Source organism: Periplaneta americana, chromosome 1 (genome assembly GCF_040183065.1).
Source record: "Periplaneta americana isolate PAMFEO1 chromosome 1, P.americana_PAMFEO1_priV1, whole genome shotgun sequence".
Classification (NCBI taxonomy): domain Eukaryota; kingdom Metazoa; phylum Arthropoda; class Insecta; order Blattodea; family Blattidae; genus Periplaneta; species Periplaneta americana.
In genome coordinates, this window is record NC_091117.1 from 136,231,009 (window position 1) to 136,247,145 (window position 16,137).

Sequence of the window (16,137 nt, forward strand, 5' to 3'; positions counted from 1 at the left end):
ATTATTATTATTATCATCATCACCATTATCATTATTATAATCATTATATTAATGGTTTCCTAACAGCTTACGTAAATTATTATTATTGGCATTTTCGGAACCTATAGTCCAGTCGCTCTTATTTCCGGCAGCCAATCACTTTGCAGGTCGGCTACATTTAAACGTGTACGTCTTGTGATTCGCTGATGATGACGTTATGCATTTCCTAAGGCTCGAAAAATACTTAATATAATCGCCCGCCATTTTTGTTCTTTCGTTGGCGTTCGCAGAAAGCACACGAGGACGTTATTTGCCACTCAATTATTTGCTCAATTACAGTGTGTTTGATTTATTATCATAGGATCTACTACATGATAATGTTTAACGGTGCGGCAAATAAGATTTCTCGTCTGGTAGCTCGGCAACGAAAGAACAAAAATGGTGAATTATACTACCTACCTAGACTTTATAGAGCCTTCACTTCCTAAGACGTAAGCAAAGAGGATGAGTCACGCCGGGAATAACAGCGTCGCGACTATAGTAAGCTGAAATCACTGCAATTTAAAAGATAAAAAGTAAGATATCTTTATAATTTCAGATCCTACACATCGTAAGTTGGTTGAAGAAGAGGAACTTGCTCAAGGTCAAGTTGATTTCTTAAACTCTGTGATTGTCGATCTTCAGCGCAAAAATGAAGAATTGAAGGCTCGCATAGAATTCCTGGAAATTGGCATCTCACCTGCTGATGCTGATGAGCTGAACTTGTAAGTACATCTTTTTTAACTTTCGTCTCGACATATAGAGTACTACAGAAGTTCAGATCATGGCCTATTCTCATGTGAGATGTCTATGTTCGAGACGCAAATGAGAAAAATTATAACGTTTTGACATGAAAGGTTTACACTCATGTCACTCATGGAAATAGAAGTGTAAGTTGAACTTAGTGCCTCACGGTTTTTCATGTGTCCATCTCGCTTCATTTTCCATTTAGTGTGTCTCGTTTACATGGTAGTTACGGAAACACTTGGAATATGTGTTATGTATACACATAGAGGCCCTGAAGTCATGATTGGAAGTCTTGTTTTGCTTCAAAGATATATTTATACAGTAATTGAATATCTGCGTGGAAGAGCATTGTATGTAAAAAATTGTGTAATTGTGACCGAAGAGAATTTGTTGCATTTTCGTTCGTAAAGTATAGTTTGTTCTCAAATATTGCTATGTAGAAAGTATCAATTAGTATATGATTGTATAATTTTATTCATTCATTCATAGTATTCTGACCAAGGGAAGGTCTTTCACTGCAAACCCAGCATTCTCCAGTCTTTCCTATTTTCTACCTTCCTCTTAGTCTTTACATATGGTCCATATAATCTTAATGTTGTCTATTACTTAATATCTTCTTCTGCCCCGAACTCTTGTCCTGTTCACCATTTCTTTCAGTACATCCTTCAGTAGGCAGTTTCTACTCAGCCAGTGACCCAACTAATTCCTTTTTCTCTTCCTGATCAGTTTCAGCATTATTTTCTTCTTCACCCACTCTTTCCAATACACCTTTGTTTCATATTCTGTCCGTTGATTTCACATGCTCCATTCTTCTCCATATCCACATTTAAAAAAAAAAACGCTGGCCTTCTATGCCCAAGGTTGCGGGTTCGATCCTGGGCCAGGTCGATGGCATTTAAGTGTGCTTAAATGTGACAGGCTTATGTCAGTAGATTTACTGGCATGTAAAAGAACTCCTGCGGGACAAAATTCCGGCACAACCGGCGACGCTGATATAACCTTTGCAGTTGCGAGTGTCGTTAAATAAAACATAACATTCCACATTTCAAGTGTTTCTAGTCGCTTCTCTTCACTTCGTCGAAATAAAAATTACCATGTTTCTGCCCCATACAATGCCACACTCACACAAAGCACTTCACTACTCTCTTCCTTAGTCCTTTTTCCAGAGGTCCCCAGAAGATGGTCCTTTTCTATTAAAAGCCTCCTTTGCCATTGCTATCTTTCTTTTGACTTCCTGACAGCAGCTCATATTACTGCTTATAGTACACCTCAAGTATTTGAAGCTGTCCACTTGCTCTATTACCTCATTTAGAATTCACAAGTTTATCTTCTTTGCTTGTCTTCCTATGACCATAGTCTTCGTCTTGTTTGCATTTATCTTCATCCCATACTGCTCACAGCTGTCATTTAGCTCCAGTTGGATATCCTTTAGTATCATCTCCTCTTCTGCTAACAATGCCATATCATCGGCAAATCTTATGCTCTTTATTCTTCTTCCTCCTACTATCACTCCTCACATGTTCTGAAAATAGTTCTTCACTAAATCCTCCAAGTGGATGTTCAACAGGGTAGATGATAAAGGACATCCTTGATGTACTCTTCTCCCTGTATCACTTTCTTCTGCATTTCTTCTCCTATTCTGACTTTGACTCGTTGTTTCATATAAAGATTACTGAACAACCTCCTCTCTTTCCAAGCCACACCAATTTTCTTTAGGATCCTCATCAGTTTATTCCAATCTACCCTATCAAATGCCTTTTCTAAGTCCACAAATACTACATACACTTCTTTATTCTTGTCTAGGTATCTTTTACCACTTGTTTATAGCCGTCCAATTGCATCTCTCATACTTTTTCCCTTCCTGAAGCCAAACTGGTCTTCTTCCAACTGTTCTTCCATCTTAGAACATAAATGTCAATTCGGTATTTGCAGGAGAATCTTCACCGAGTGTGATATCAGGCTGATAGTTCTGAACTCGTTATATTTCTTGGCATTATTTTTCTTCAGTATTGGAAGCAACACTGTCTTCGTAAAATCTTCAGGCCATTCGCCTTTCTCATATATTTCGTTGCATAAAGATAGAATTTCCTTTTTGTCTTCATCCAAGCATTTCACTAATTCAATGAGGATTCCATCAACCCCTGTTGCTTTCCCATTCTTGATTTCCCTAAGCGAAAGTTCAAATTCTTCCCTTAAAATTGACACTGCTACTGTTATGGACTCTCAAGTTCACTGCACGTCGAACTCAGGTCTTCCGGCTACTGTCCACTGCACGTCGAACTCAGATCTTCCCAGTTGCGGTCCACTGCACATCGAACTCAGTTCCCCTCGCTCGCTGCTATCCAAGACAAGACTTGAGGACTCAAGACTGACTCTCTGTTGGCCACTAGCGATTTTTTTACACCACATATTCTGGAATCTTCAATTCGCGTGGCTTTCAGAATCTTCGAGAGAATTTCGCTTCTAGATATTTCCCTTGCTCTCTCCGCTCTGCGCCATCATCGTAGCCTTCTCCCCTTGCTCCATACCACACTACAGCTCCTACCAAAGCTCGAGTTTTCGTTTCCCCTCGCCTTCCATACTCCAGCACACTCTGAGGCAACCAGAACAATCCAGACTGGTGCCACATTATGTATAAATAATAATCAAATCAGTCGACATCATCATTATCAATCTGCTCTTTCATTTTGAATCACGGTGTATAATTCTCTTTCCTCTAGCTAAAGCTTTTAGTATTAAGTTTAGATCTGGACTAAGACTATCCAACTGTTTTATGTCCACTATTTTCTCCAGAGTTCTAACAGAAAAAGGCCCACTGTGTTCACCATGTCGTAACAAGCACAACATAGGAAAAGTTACAACACACATAGGCCTATATAAACTCCACATCTCTCACCTTACAACTCAGTCTCCTATTGACGAGCGACAAACTTCTTTTAGTGGCAAGATGCAGCCATAACGACATAGTTTCCTCGCGCATGCGTACAGTCTTTTCAAGCTGTGTCTTCACCTGGCTACCACCAGCCTGCATCATTTCAGCTCCTATACTAAAATATGTTGGCTCGGCAGATGTAGGTATACTCAACTCAACATATCTATTTAAGAAGAGAGTACTTCAAATATTTTTCCCGTTTCGTTTATAGACCCACAATTCGAAAGAAAAAAGTGTTATTGAGTTAAATAAAAATTAGTGAGCTACAAATCATTAGCTCGTAAGGAGTGGTAAACCGTTCTAATTTACTGTTAATATCGACAGTGGAGTATGCAAAATTTTGTCATTATTAAAATTGTTTACAATTTACATTATAGGTATTTTAAATTTTGTGTGTTATTATTATTATTATTATTATTATTATTACTATTATTATTATTATTATTATTATTACTGTATTATCAGCTGAGTTTTCACAAGGGGATGTGAAACCAGTTCTGGGAAGAACATTCGTGACAACATCGTCACACTGCATCTGCAAAGAAATATTTGCCAATGTGAAATTTTCACTAACCTCGCGAGAATCACTACGCGACTTTTTGCTAAAAAATTGTAAAATTGAGCTTTAGGGTCACTTAGTCATATCACAGAACCCAGAAAGATAATATGAAGTTTATATTAAAAATATGAACTGTCAAATGAACAAAACATTAAACGACTGATTCACAATAAAATCAAAACTCAAACTAACAAATAGGTGAATACTGCTTTTAAAATGAGTTTAAAATCGACAATACACAATATTTACCACCTGCACTGCAGAACTGTCAAAACAATCTTTCCAATATGTTTCACTACAAGTTAAATTTCATATGGTGTCAGTTTCATTTTATTACAAGATCAGTACTAGGTGGTAGGTCTCTCTATAATAAAGATAGCATTGTTATAATTTGATCGTGCCTCAGGACCAAGCACAGGGATTATATTGAAGAAGGGGTAGGACTATATCTTATGTCGATGTAGATTTTGTTACTTTGACAGTGAAAAATTAGAGAAGGGTAAACGATTATGGATAAAAAAATACTCAAATACAATTATGTAACTTTTTAAAAAAGTTCAAGGAGAAGTTCAAACCCTTGCGTACACTCTTGATATCGACTATATTATATGTATGGTAAATGAAATGTAGAATATTCTGAATTATTGATCTATGTGCTCAGTACTTTTATTTTAAATTAATTTACATTGTACTGGTGAGGATATTCAGAATGACACAACTTAAGTTCTCTTATTTCACTGACATATGAAGAGTCCACTGCAAGAATGATGGTTGTCAGTGGGATGTAGTTTTCCAGGAAATGAAGTTATAAAAGCAAAGACTCATTACTGCTACAAGAAGCATTTTAATTATTAGGTAGTTAACCCATTATTTTTGTGCATTATTACGGATTATACAAACAAAACATCAAATAAATCCAGCAAGATTTCCAATTACTACAGCAATATTACTAACTTAAATGCAAAGACTAAAGGATAAGAATGCTGAATGTCACGTATCATTTGCATGACCTGCCACATTAATTCATGCTGCACTAATGCACGGAGTAAGGTTAATGAATAATCAACTCCAAATATTTGATGAATCATTAATATCATCACTAATTTTAGCCTGAAATATTTAATACATTATCTTAAGGGACAATGGGACTGAATTTGACATTTTCTACAGTTTTGGCTCAATTGTTTTCGAATTTTGTGGGTTGGTTCTATGTATATATGTAAATATTTGTACCAAATTCCAACAAATTTAACGCATTAGTTCCTCCAATATTAATTATTTTCTTATTTTATCAAACTTAATAGTGTGTAAATTCAAAATGCACCTTGGGGAACTATAACTGAAATTATGTTTTAAAAATTTTTGTCAAAGATTTACATTCCATAATTAATAAAACTACTCAATCATTTTAAAATTTGATCACTGGTGAAGAACATAAAAATTTTCTTAGGAATGGAATAATGATTACAGTCACGTGTTAATAGAACTATGGTATTCTTATGCTTTGTTCTATTAACATGTGAAAGTAATCATTATTGCATTCCTAAGTGATATAGTGTTAAAAGTTATGTAATCAATATGTAATTTTCATTTGGGACAATTTTTTTCGTGATCAGTTCTTTTTAAGTTAAAATTAATTACACGATAAGTATTTAATCAAGAGCCAATTCCATTCACAGTTTTGTGTATTGAGAGTATTCATCCAAGATTGCAAGTAAATTGGAGCAAATGGAAACTGCGAGAGACCATTTGTATGATGAAAAATGTCATTTTGAGAAAATGCAGTTTATTGAAATATGTTGATTTTTTTTCATATTGATTGTTTCAGAACTCCCCAGCACCATAACTTTTCCCTTCCTTCCTTCTTCTTGGCATCCTCGCCATCCTCTTGGAATCAGTATATGACCTCTTAGTCTCATACAGCCTCCTCTTGTTTCGCCTCGCTGCAATCTCTTGGGTTCCTCATGGAAGATCCTCCTGTCAGACAGTGGTGTTGCGGTGTTGCATGACACTGCAACCCATATTGCACTCTCCAACAACATTGCAGGTTGCTATGTCCAGCCTCTTTTTGAAAACAAAATTTTTCTAAGGACATTTTCGCTATATTGAAGCATGCAAACTTTCATTTTCATTTTGGGTTCATTACGGTGATATTAGTTCCTAATAACATCAAAATATGACAAAAGAGACATGCTTTGAAGCATCTACAGCGAAAACTGAGGGAAATTTGATGGTCGAAAAATAAAGAGATTACTTTCAATTGAGGGAAAGTGGACGTTGCATGTTTTAGGCCTCTTAACGTAGCATTTTAAAAATGGCCGACATATTTTAAAAATGGCGGATGGAGGCAAAATGTAGAAGAAAAACGTAGGCAAATATGTAAAGTCACCATTCATGTAAAAACCAAAAAATTGAAATTTTTTACCATTTTGGTAAAAAATTCAGTCCTAGTGTTCCTTAACAAAACAATAAGTTAGTTCATTCCTTGTCAAATTTGGATTCCACCTGGCATTCTGTCTTCTCATTTATATTCAGGTTTGCTGTGAAAATTTGTACATTTGGCCCACAAAATTGCACGACGTGTTGAAGATCTTTTTCTCTACTGACTATCATCATTCTTTTCTTGTAGTCAAATGACATCCAGCATTCTTGTCGTGTATAGCATTTCTTCCATTGCCTGTAATTCACAGACTAGCAGCATTTTTGCCTTCACATAATGACTAAATAATTCTATGTCATCTAATGTATATGATGTTATCATTAACTTATTTTCGATAAAAAAGTGACAACCATCATTCTTGCAGCGGACTCTTCATATATAAGTTACATTTATTTATTATTATTAATTAATTAATTTTATTTCAGAAATGGTATCAAGCCCAACATGGTGGCTCCACGTGTGTTCTGTGATATTTGTGACATGTTTGATCTCCACGACACTGAAGACTGTCCTCGGCAAGCTATGGATTCACCTCCGCCACCTCAGACTAATCGACATAGTGTAGGAAAGAAACGGGTAGAAGAAAGACCTTACTGCGACATCTGTGAAAGTAAGGAATCAGCATTTTTCTGTCTTGTTTTCATTGTGCTTTGCATTAAGGAAATGTTACCCATAGGATTTCATGAAGTTTGTCTCATAGGATGGTTTTGTGCATTAGTTTCTTTCCTCAGATATACTGGTATATCAGGTAAACAAGAGATCGATTGTCGTACGAAATTCTCACTGAGTGATTATTATTATTATTATTATTATTATTATTATTATTATTATTATTATTATTATTATTATTATTATTATTATTATTATTATCCAGAGTAACATTATTTTCCTCTTAGCCCAGAAAATGAATTCTTTATGTCAAACTTAACAGTGACTAGGAAAGGATTAGGTGATCTTATCTGAAGGAATAATAGAGGGGGAAGATGAGGAAAAAAGAGGAAAGAGTTAGTTGAAAGGGAAAAAAAGAGGAGGAAGGCAGCAAATGAAGGAGAAGAGGGAAAGAAGGGATTATCTACTTTCAGAAGTTACGTATTCAATTCAGTAGTATCATCAAATTATTAATGCAAGTAATAGCGAAAGCAAAATTAGGGTGCTCTCTTACTTGCAGCAGGATTGAGTTCTAGTTGAGTTTCTTATGGAATTTTGACATTAGCATCCTTGTCTGAAGGCTCTAACCCACCTTGCCACCGTTCGGTAAGGCAGTGGTTCCCAACCGTTTTTGACTGACGACACACTTTACAGAATGCCCACGATATCGCAACACACTTATTTGTTTTTATTAATAATAATCAGGGTGCGAATAAACGAGGTGGATGGGGGGATTTCCCTCACTAATGGACAGTATCCCCCTCTCATAAATTCATATTAACATTCCTGCTAGGGATAACTTCTAATCCTCCCCTCGCAAAATATAATTGTTTTTGTACTTTATAAAGTACAGAATAAACAAAGAAAATAATATTTCTGTATTATCATCACCGGCAAGCTGACAACAATCAATAACTTAGGAATTACACATCTTATTTTAAGCCTATTCACGGATATAATTATTATTATGATCAAGATGCAAGACAAGCAACTCAGTGCGACCAAGCATTGACCCATATCGAATGAGGATAATAATAAAATTTTATATGTGGTATTCTCTATCTAGGATTCTATCCCCCCCCCCCCGCAATCAGAAATCTTAATTCGCACCCTGATAATAATAATAATAATAATAATAATAATAATAATAATAATAATAATAATAACAATAATAATATAATAATAAAATAATAAAAACGAATGCTTTTCTTCTGGAGAAAAAATTTGTGGAACTCTGTGTAGAATATTTATAGCGAACTGTAGATGATTATTATTCACTGTACGGGAATTTTGTCGTTTTTAACCTCCTTTTCGTCCGACTCAGACTTTCAAGATATAAGCGGAATTCAAAGAAAAATTATATTAAAACAGTTATTCACACACATGTCGGTTCCATGATGAAGAATGCAACAAAAAGGTGCCGGATTGCCGAATAATTACTTTCTAAGTATCTTTTTAGTTTATTCCATACCATCGACTGATTTCACAAAACATTTCCGTATATAAGACACTCAGATTTTGTTTATATTCATCTCTACGCAAAGTAAAACCATATTGTAAATATTCATCATTATATATACGAAATGCTGTACGTTTTTGTGAACCCTGAAGGGAATTTTCGCTCACATTATTTGAATTAGACTACTGTCGTCTAACCCAGAATTTAATTCCGACTGTCTTTTTCGAATTAAAAATTTGTCCATGATAAAATCTAAATAAAGCACTTTTAATAAAATAATCACACTATTACCCGCCCACACGTATAGGCCTATACTGAAACTGACCAATATGTTCTGATGATTCTAAACTCTGTTTCTTACTAAGTGGCAAGAGTAAACAAATTAGTACTACGCATTGTTGTAGGTGTTCACTTTCATTCGAATTATCGCTAGACAGAAAAATTAAGATGAGCATTGTTGCAGATGTTCACCTTTCATTGGTAAAGTCTGTCTCAAAATAAAATATACCATATAAAGACTTCATTTTAAATAAAAAATGCGTTACAAAGAGACTTTCTAGGTGACATAAAATTTATTTTTCAATTTCAAAATTTCGCGACACACTCCATGATGCTGCGCGACACACAGGTTGGGAACCCCTGTGGTAAGGTAACGCAGCCACATTGCAAGCCTCTTGCAGTCCATGATGACACTGTCGTGCCATGTCACCTCTAGCACATTGAATTTTTAATCAGCTTTTCTGTTCCTCCTTCATTCTGCGACCGCTTGCTCACAACTGCTCGTCTTATTGTTGTCACTGTGAACGGACATGGAGTGGGGAGGGCGAGTTCATTAGCTCTGAGGGAGGGGAGGCATGTAAGAAACCTGTGGCATAAACGATATTACCTGGCTCCTTTGCACGGCATCGCTGCAGCACTACTAGTTGCCACTATTAAAAAATCAACCTATGTATTCTGTTTATTTATTGTGGTTATAAGTTATAACTTGTGAGAATGCAATGGCACATCTATAATAATGCAGGTAAAAATGCATATTACTTAAGCCTATGCAGTACAAATTTTATAATTATATTATTAAAGCGGTCTTGATATTGATAATTTATTTGCAAATTTAAATGAAAAAATGATGAATTCTATTTCTAACCAACATTTTTCTTTCTTTCAGTATTTGGACATGCCACAGAGGACTGTGATGATGCTGAAACATTTTAACCCGCAATAATGTATAGAATAAACGATTTTACTGGGGTAATAAATAACACAGCAACAGTTGCAAGTTTTGAAAACTATCCTCTAGCCTAGATTTGTAGGGCCTACATTGCCAAAAATAAAATAGCTACTATTTTTATATCGACGACTGTACATAAGATTGTAAATTCTTTGAGAGAGGTACCTCCGAATGGTGCCATGTATAATCATGTACAAACTTTTTGGTACTGGTACTAATCTTTATGCATTGTATGCATATGATGAGACACTTTTTTTTTTTTTTTTGCATTCTAATTATTGGTTTATGTTTTGAATATGTTACTTTTAGTTGTAGATTAATTTATAAATAGTGTTGTCGTATTGTGTAACTGTTCTTGTTTTTGGAGCTGACAGTACTCCATTTCCATTATACTGTTGCTATGTTAGGTTGAAAGTTACAAAGAAAACGAAACTGGAAGGCTCCTACAAACAATACTATGCCAACTACAGTAAATACTGTATAATACTGAAAGTTTACTAAATGACACAGAACATTTTCCACGAAACTATTTGATTTTGAATAGTTATGTCTTTCCCGAATTCTTAAATGTGACAACAGAATATGAACTTTTTTGCTATATGAGTGAAATTTGGTGTTCTTTAAAGTATTTTAATCTGATTTTAAATATTGAAACAGATCTCTTAAATCTATTTACAATTTAACGAAGTATTTACTACATACTAATATATTTTATCCAATAGCAGGCACTTGTCATTCACCCAACATACACATTTTATATAGATTATTCTATTTAAAATGTTCTTCTCCATGATAAAAATATTTTGACAGATTCGTTATATGTTTTCGGTTTCGTGATTTCGAAAAAGTTATTTGTGATATTTCTGGTGCAAACCATTTAGTTTTCTTACTTTAATGCATTTTCAAAATGCTAATTTTTTTATTACCGCTACAAAATATCCACATTTTGATGTTTGCCTCACTAATTTACGGAAGAATTTTTTTTTTTTTGGATCAGTCAAGCATAAAACAAAATTATAGTTATGCTCTTCCACAGCACATTTTTGATAAGCAATTTCATAAAAACCCGCAAATAAATTCATAATGTAACCCTAATTTTTTTGTGCATTTACACACATTGTTAAATTTAGAGTGTCTTTAGCAAAGAACAATAGGAAAATTCCTTTGATTTTTGGACTGTATATCCAAGGAGACTTAGAGATTAACCAAAATGTAACTCATGTAACAAATTAGCTATTTAAGAGTGTTATGATTTGGACAACCAAAGTTCAGCAACAAATAATAAAACATATTATTCTTGCCACTGATTCTGAAGCACTGTGATATAGGAAGCCCCACAATCCACTGAATTATGAAAATTTATTGTTATGGACTGAGTGAAAAATTTATAAGCCTGTACATTGAACTTTGTCTTAGTATCATGGACACTTGAAAACCTCCTGCAAGTATCTGTATAATATGATGGTTTTCATATTATAAATTTGTCTTTACTTTTTCCTCGTCTACAGAAGAATGAGATGATATTTGTTATATTGATTTTTAAACATGTTGGATGGTGCCCTGTAACATATGTTAAATGTGGAACAGTTTCTTTTTGAATCTTTGTCTTCATTATGTAAATTGGAATAAGGAATTAGTTGAAATTTTTATTTGCAGAATGTAACAGTGTACAATTATTGTTTACATTTATAAGTTTAAGGTGCTGACTTTCTCCCATTTGTTTTTCAAGTCAGATAATATACGGAAAAGTGATATCCTTTTAAGAATTTAGCTAGTTTATTTTCATTTCCCATCGTGGTGAAAATGTGGATCAAATCTTATTTATGACTTGAATACTGATAGTGTCTTCTTAACCCAATTTATTATATTAATTTTATTTTCTCATATATGATGGTTAAAAGAATAGAGAAAGTAAATATGGAACATTTTAACACCGTGAATAAAACTAACGAAAATATAAATTATAACATCCTCATTGCGAGAAATGAGTCTTTAAATTTGTTCCAACTCCATTAATAAAATTACCACTTTTATTAATATTAATAATGTATTGTAATAATATCAACTAAAAGAAAAAAATAATAAATTTTTATCAAACTCAGACTGGCAGTTACAGGGAGATGTAAGACGACTGAACAGTTGGTATCTATTAAAACATATTACTATGGACTTAGCCTATTTCCAATTGGAGTTAGAACAGGCCGAAAGGCTTAAACCATAATGTAAATAAATGATAATGAATATTTCCATATTCTTAATTTTTCTCTACGAATTGGGCATCTCATCCAAAAATTGTGAATAGCTATTTGAAATAAAATAGTTATTAGTTAAAACATTGCTTTTCATGATTATAACTGAAGTTGGTTCATTTAAATATGGCATAAGTCTATATATATTATTACGTACGTTGTCATTTCGAAACAAATATTCCTGAAGTTAGAAATAGTTTCTGTCATTGTACAGATCCTGATGAGATAGATATATGTAACAGTGAAATTCCTTACACAAAATTTGTCATTCGATCACATGTTTTGTGAATGTAACGAGAATTAAAATAAATATATATTCTTACTACACATTACCAGTGTAGTATCTTGTATCATGCATCCGTTTTCATATGATGAGCTCTTTGAAAAACATGTATTACACGCCATACTTTTCTGGTAACTAAAGCACATCAGTAAGGAACAGAATTCATACCTCGTACATTGCACTATCCATCTGTCATATATGAGAAGATATTGTACAATTACTTTGCGCTGTATTATTGTTGGTAAAGACTTCAAAAGTGTCTGGAACAAATTCTATTCTTATGCTAGCATCTTTAATTTTAATCATAATGAGACTTAAAATGAATCCAATGCTCAACAGTGTCATGAAACCAAACAGATAAGATCGCATTTTTGTAGTTGTAAATTTGCATTTTGAGTGGTTCATTATTGTTACATATTGCAACTCCGAAAAATTATTTTAAATATAATTTTCTGTTAGCAGTTTTAAACTCTTTCAGGAAGTTTATATATCTATACCAGTATTCATTCCATATTCAAACTTTCTTTTTTTCTGTCAAATGGTTCATGTACTGTATTTAACATACATTTAAAGTGAATGCTCTGGTTATTGCTTGATACAGCTTGAATCACGGAAAGACGCCATAAGCTGTTTAGTCATATAATTTGTGCTTTATTTTACTAAATATTTTAATTCTCTCAAATAAGTGGAGTAGCTACATTTTGCATTGGACAAAAATTTGTAATACTTTTTATTTTATTAATGTTACAGTAGGTTTAAAAAGATCTATGTTGTAAAAGAAAATCATTGTTAAAATTGGCAACGTTTGTCTCATTTAGATCTTAAATCTAATTTTTGTATAAATATGAAGCAATAACTTTTATTTATGTGGATTTTAAGTATGTGGCTGATGTTAATTGTTGGTTCAATCATGATATATTATAAGGAGATGTTGGTTGGCTGAAATAGCTTGAACTCTTGTGATAACTGTTTAGCTAGTACTGTTAATTTAAAAAAAAATTATATGTAATTTTGGCATGAAGAAAGATCTAAGTTCATATTTGGCATGAGATTTATATTTGTTCATTCTGAAAATTCAGCATAAACCATACATACAGCAATTTCAGATTTTTCATCTTTGCTATCTTTATCCATTGCAGGAATGTAAATGAAAATCAGATAGATTGCAGCATGTCAAATACTTGACTGAAGTAACACCAATCTTGTTGAAATATTCATCAAAACATTATGTTAATTACTGTAATATTTATTAATAAATAAAAGTTAATGAACTTTTTAACTTTCTTTATTTTTAGTTCACTAATTGTTTCTGATACCATCCAGGTGCCATTTGATACAAGAAAAACTTCATTAATTTGGAAAACATTACTTTCACTTGGATGATGTTGAAAGGCTAGATTAAAGATAGCAATTATGTCCCCCCCATCTCTCTCTCTCCCCTCCTCCTTAATGATTATTAGTTTCCCTGTTCCCTTTAACAATACGAGTAGCTCTAATGTGAATTACTTGTAATATAGTAATAAAAATAGTAAATTGTATAGGTCTTAAATAACACATATCCTGCCTATTGTCTTCTTCTTTTTCTAATGGCCAGATTGTTGGAAATATTCCATTTTCCTTCTAGCTTCTCTGTAGTGTGTCTGCTTATATAGTATAGCTGTGCAAAGACAAATGTTGGGATGAGTCCTAAAAGAAATAATTCACGGATTTTTAAACATATGTTGTTAACCAATGCTAAGGATCTTGGATTTCTCCTCCAGGCGTCCCAATAGTATTTGGTGAGCTACGAAGGTAAATCAGCATCTATTTTCTTTATTGCTGGGCATTGTAGCAAATGTTCTTTATCCATGATGGAGTTCTGATTTGTACAGAGGGTGCACTGTGGATGCTGGTAGATATTAATTCGATGTAGATGAAAGGCGAGACAATCATGTCCGGTTGTTAAGCGAAATATAGCAACAGCCTTTTTCATGGTAAATCTGGGATGTTATTACTGTCTAGCAGAATGTTCCAAGGTTTGCCTTCGCTTTTCTTCAGGAATTCCTGTTTACAAAAGGACTGGACTATGTGTTTGATCCTGACTTTTGAGGCATGAAAAGAAATTGTATTATGTTAAATTTGTCTGATGTTTGTTCCTTTTTTGGCCAGGAAGTCAGCCTTATCATTATCTATTATTCCACAGTGAAGGTATCCATTGAAAAACTACTTCTTTACGAAGCCCTTGTAGCATTTCAAGAGCAGAAAGAATTTCTCTTACTCGTCTGTTTTCTGGAAGATTTGATGATAGTGCTTGGAGTCCAGATTTACAGTCAGTAAGTATAACCACTTTGTTAAATTTATGTATGTGATGAAAAAGCTGTTTCAGGGCTGTATTGATTGCTTCTAATTCACCATCATAATGAGTGGACAGTGTTCCAAGAGATATGTAAAAGCTAAAAATGTCACTGTAGATTTCTGCTCCAGCATTACTGTGTTTATCAAGCAGAGATCCATCTGTATAAATATGAAGCCATTCAGATTTGGAATATCTTGTACATATGGTTTCAATAGCTAATGATTTTAATACTGATTGGTCGAAATCACATTTTGCAGTGATGTACTATTGTATCAGATCATGTTCACATTTAATTTCCGGCTGAGAGAGTGGGTGTACTGGGAGTAGAAGTAGCTTTTCTATATTATCAGTTGTTTGTATATTGTATTTACCTTGTAATTTATAAACATCCTGGAAGAAGCCAGATTATGTTTTGAGTTTCCGTTAAGAATTTTTGTAGTTCCTTAAAAAATCATTGTTTGGAATTCGTTTTAATTTCTCAAATAAAATAAGACTTTGTTTCTCAATTTCATTTTTAATAGGGATATTGTTAGTACTTATTTGCATGGCTGTGATGGTGGTAGATTTAAAAAATATAACTTTTTCGAAATTTGTCTATTTATTTTGGTTTTTGATACCTCAGTTTAGTGACAAAACTAGACTCCAGAGTTGTGGTCTAAGTTCGAAACACAATGCTTTTTTTCATATCGTTGAAAATTTGATTAAAGGTTCCAGTAATTTTTTTTAATCATCTGTGAGTAGTTTTTTAATAATTGGTTCTTTTCTTTCTGTTAGTGTTTTATCATTAAAAATATTGTGGTGCCATGTTAGAAGACCTGGTTGCGTCGGGGAAGTTGCGCACGCATCTAGTGCGAGGGAAGGTGCGGGGTGACACGGAGCAGAAGGAGCAGGTGGGAACATCTAAAAACGTTTCCCTCTGGAAGTTTTGCAAAGCCACGCGAACCGAAGATTCGAGAATGTGTGATTTAATAAATAAAGCGCGAGCAGCCTTCAAGTCAGTCAGTTTAGTTTAGTTTGTGAGAGCGCTAGCTAGTCTTCAAGAAGATGAAACCTGAGTTCTATGTGCAGTGAACTTGAGTAGGTCCACAACTGTGGCAGCGTCCAGGCGACTTTGGCGTATCTGGAAATCTTTGGTTCAAAGTACAGTGAACTGTGTCTGGAAGGCTTGGGGTTCGATGTACAGTGAACTTGAGTGAGTGAGCAAGGAGAAGTAGCCAAGGCGAAAGAACTGTGAATTGA

General features: G+C 33.9%; 1 protein-coding gene across 13 annotated transcripts in view; it reads left to right on the forward strand.

The window, feature by feature from the left end:
* The window catches only part of LOC138701176 (CAP-Gly domain-containing linker protein 1-like), a 463,706-nt gene extending 449,864 nt beyond the window's left edge, over window positions 1-13,842 (forward strand). For all 13 annotated transcript variants that reach the window (XM_069827828.1, XM_069827805.1, XM_069827820.1 and 10 more), the window contains 3 exons: window positions 578-743; window positions 7,122-7,306; window positions 9,969-13,842. In XM_069827828.1, coding sequence (XP_069683929.1) covers window positions 578-743; window positions 7,122-7,306; window positions 9,969-10,015 — 398 coding nt within the window. In that variant the 3' untranslated portion in view covers window positions 10,016-13,842. The remainder of the gene's footprint in view (window positions 1-577; window positions 744-7,121; window positions 7,307-9,968) is intronic.
* The last annotated feature ends 2,295 nt before the right edge of the window (window positions 13,843-16,137 follow it).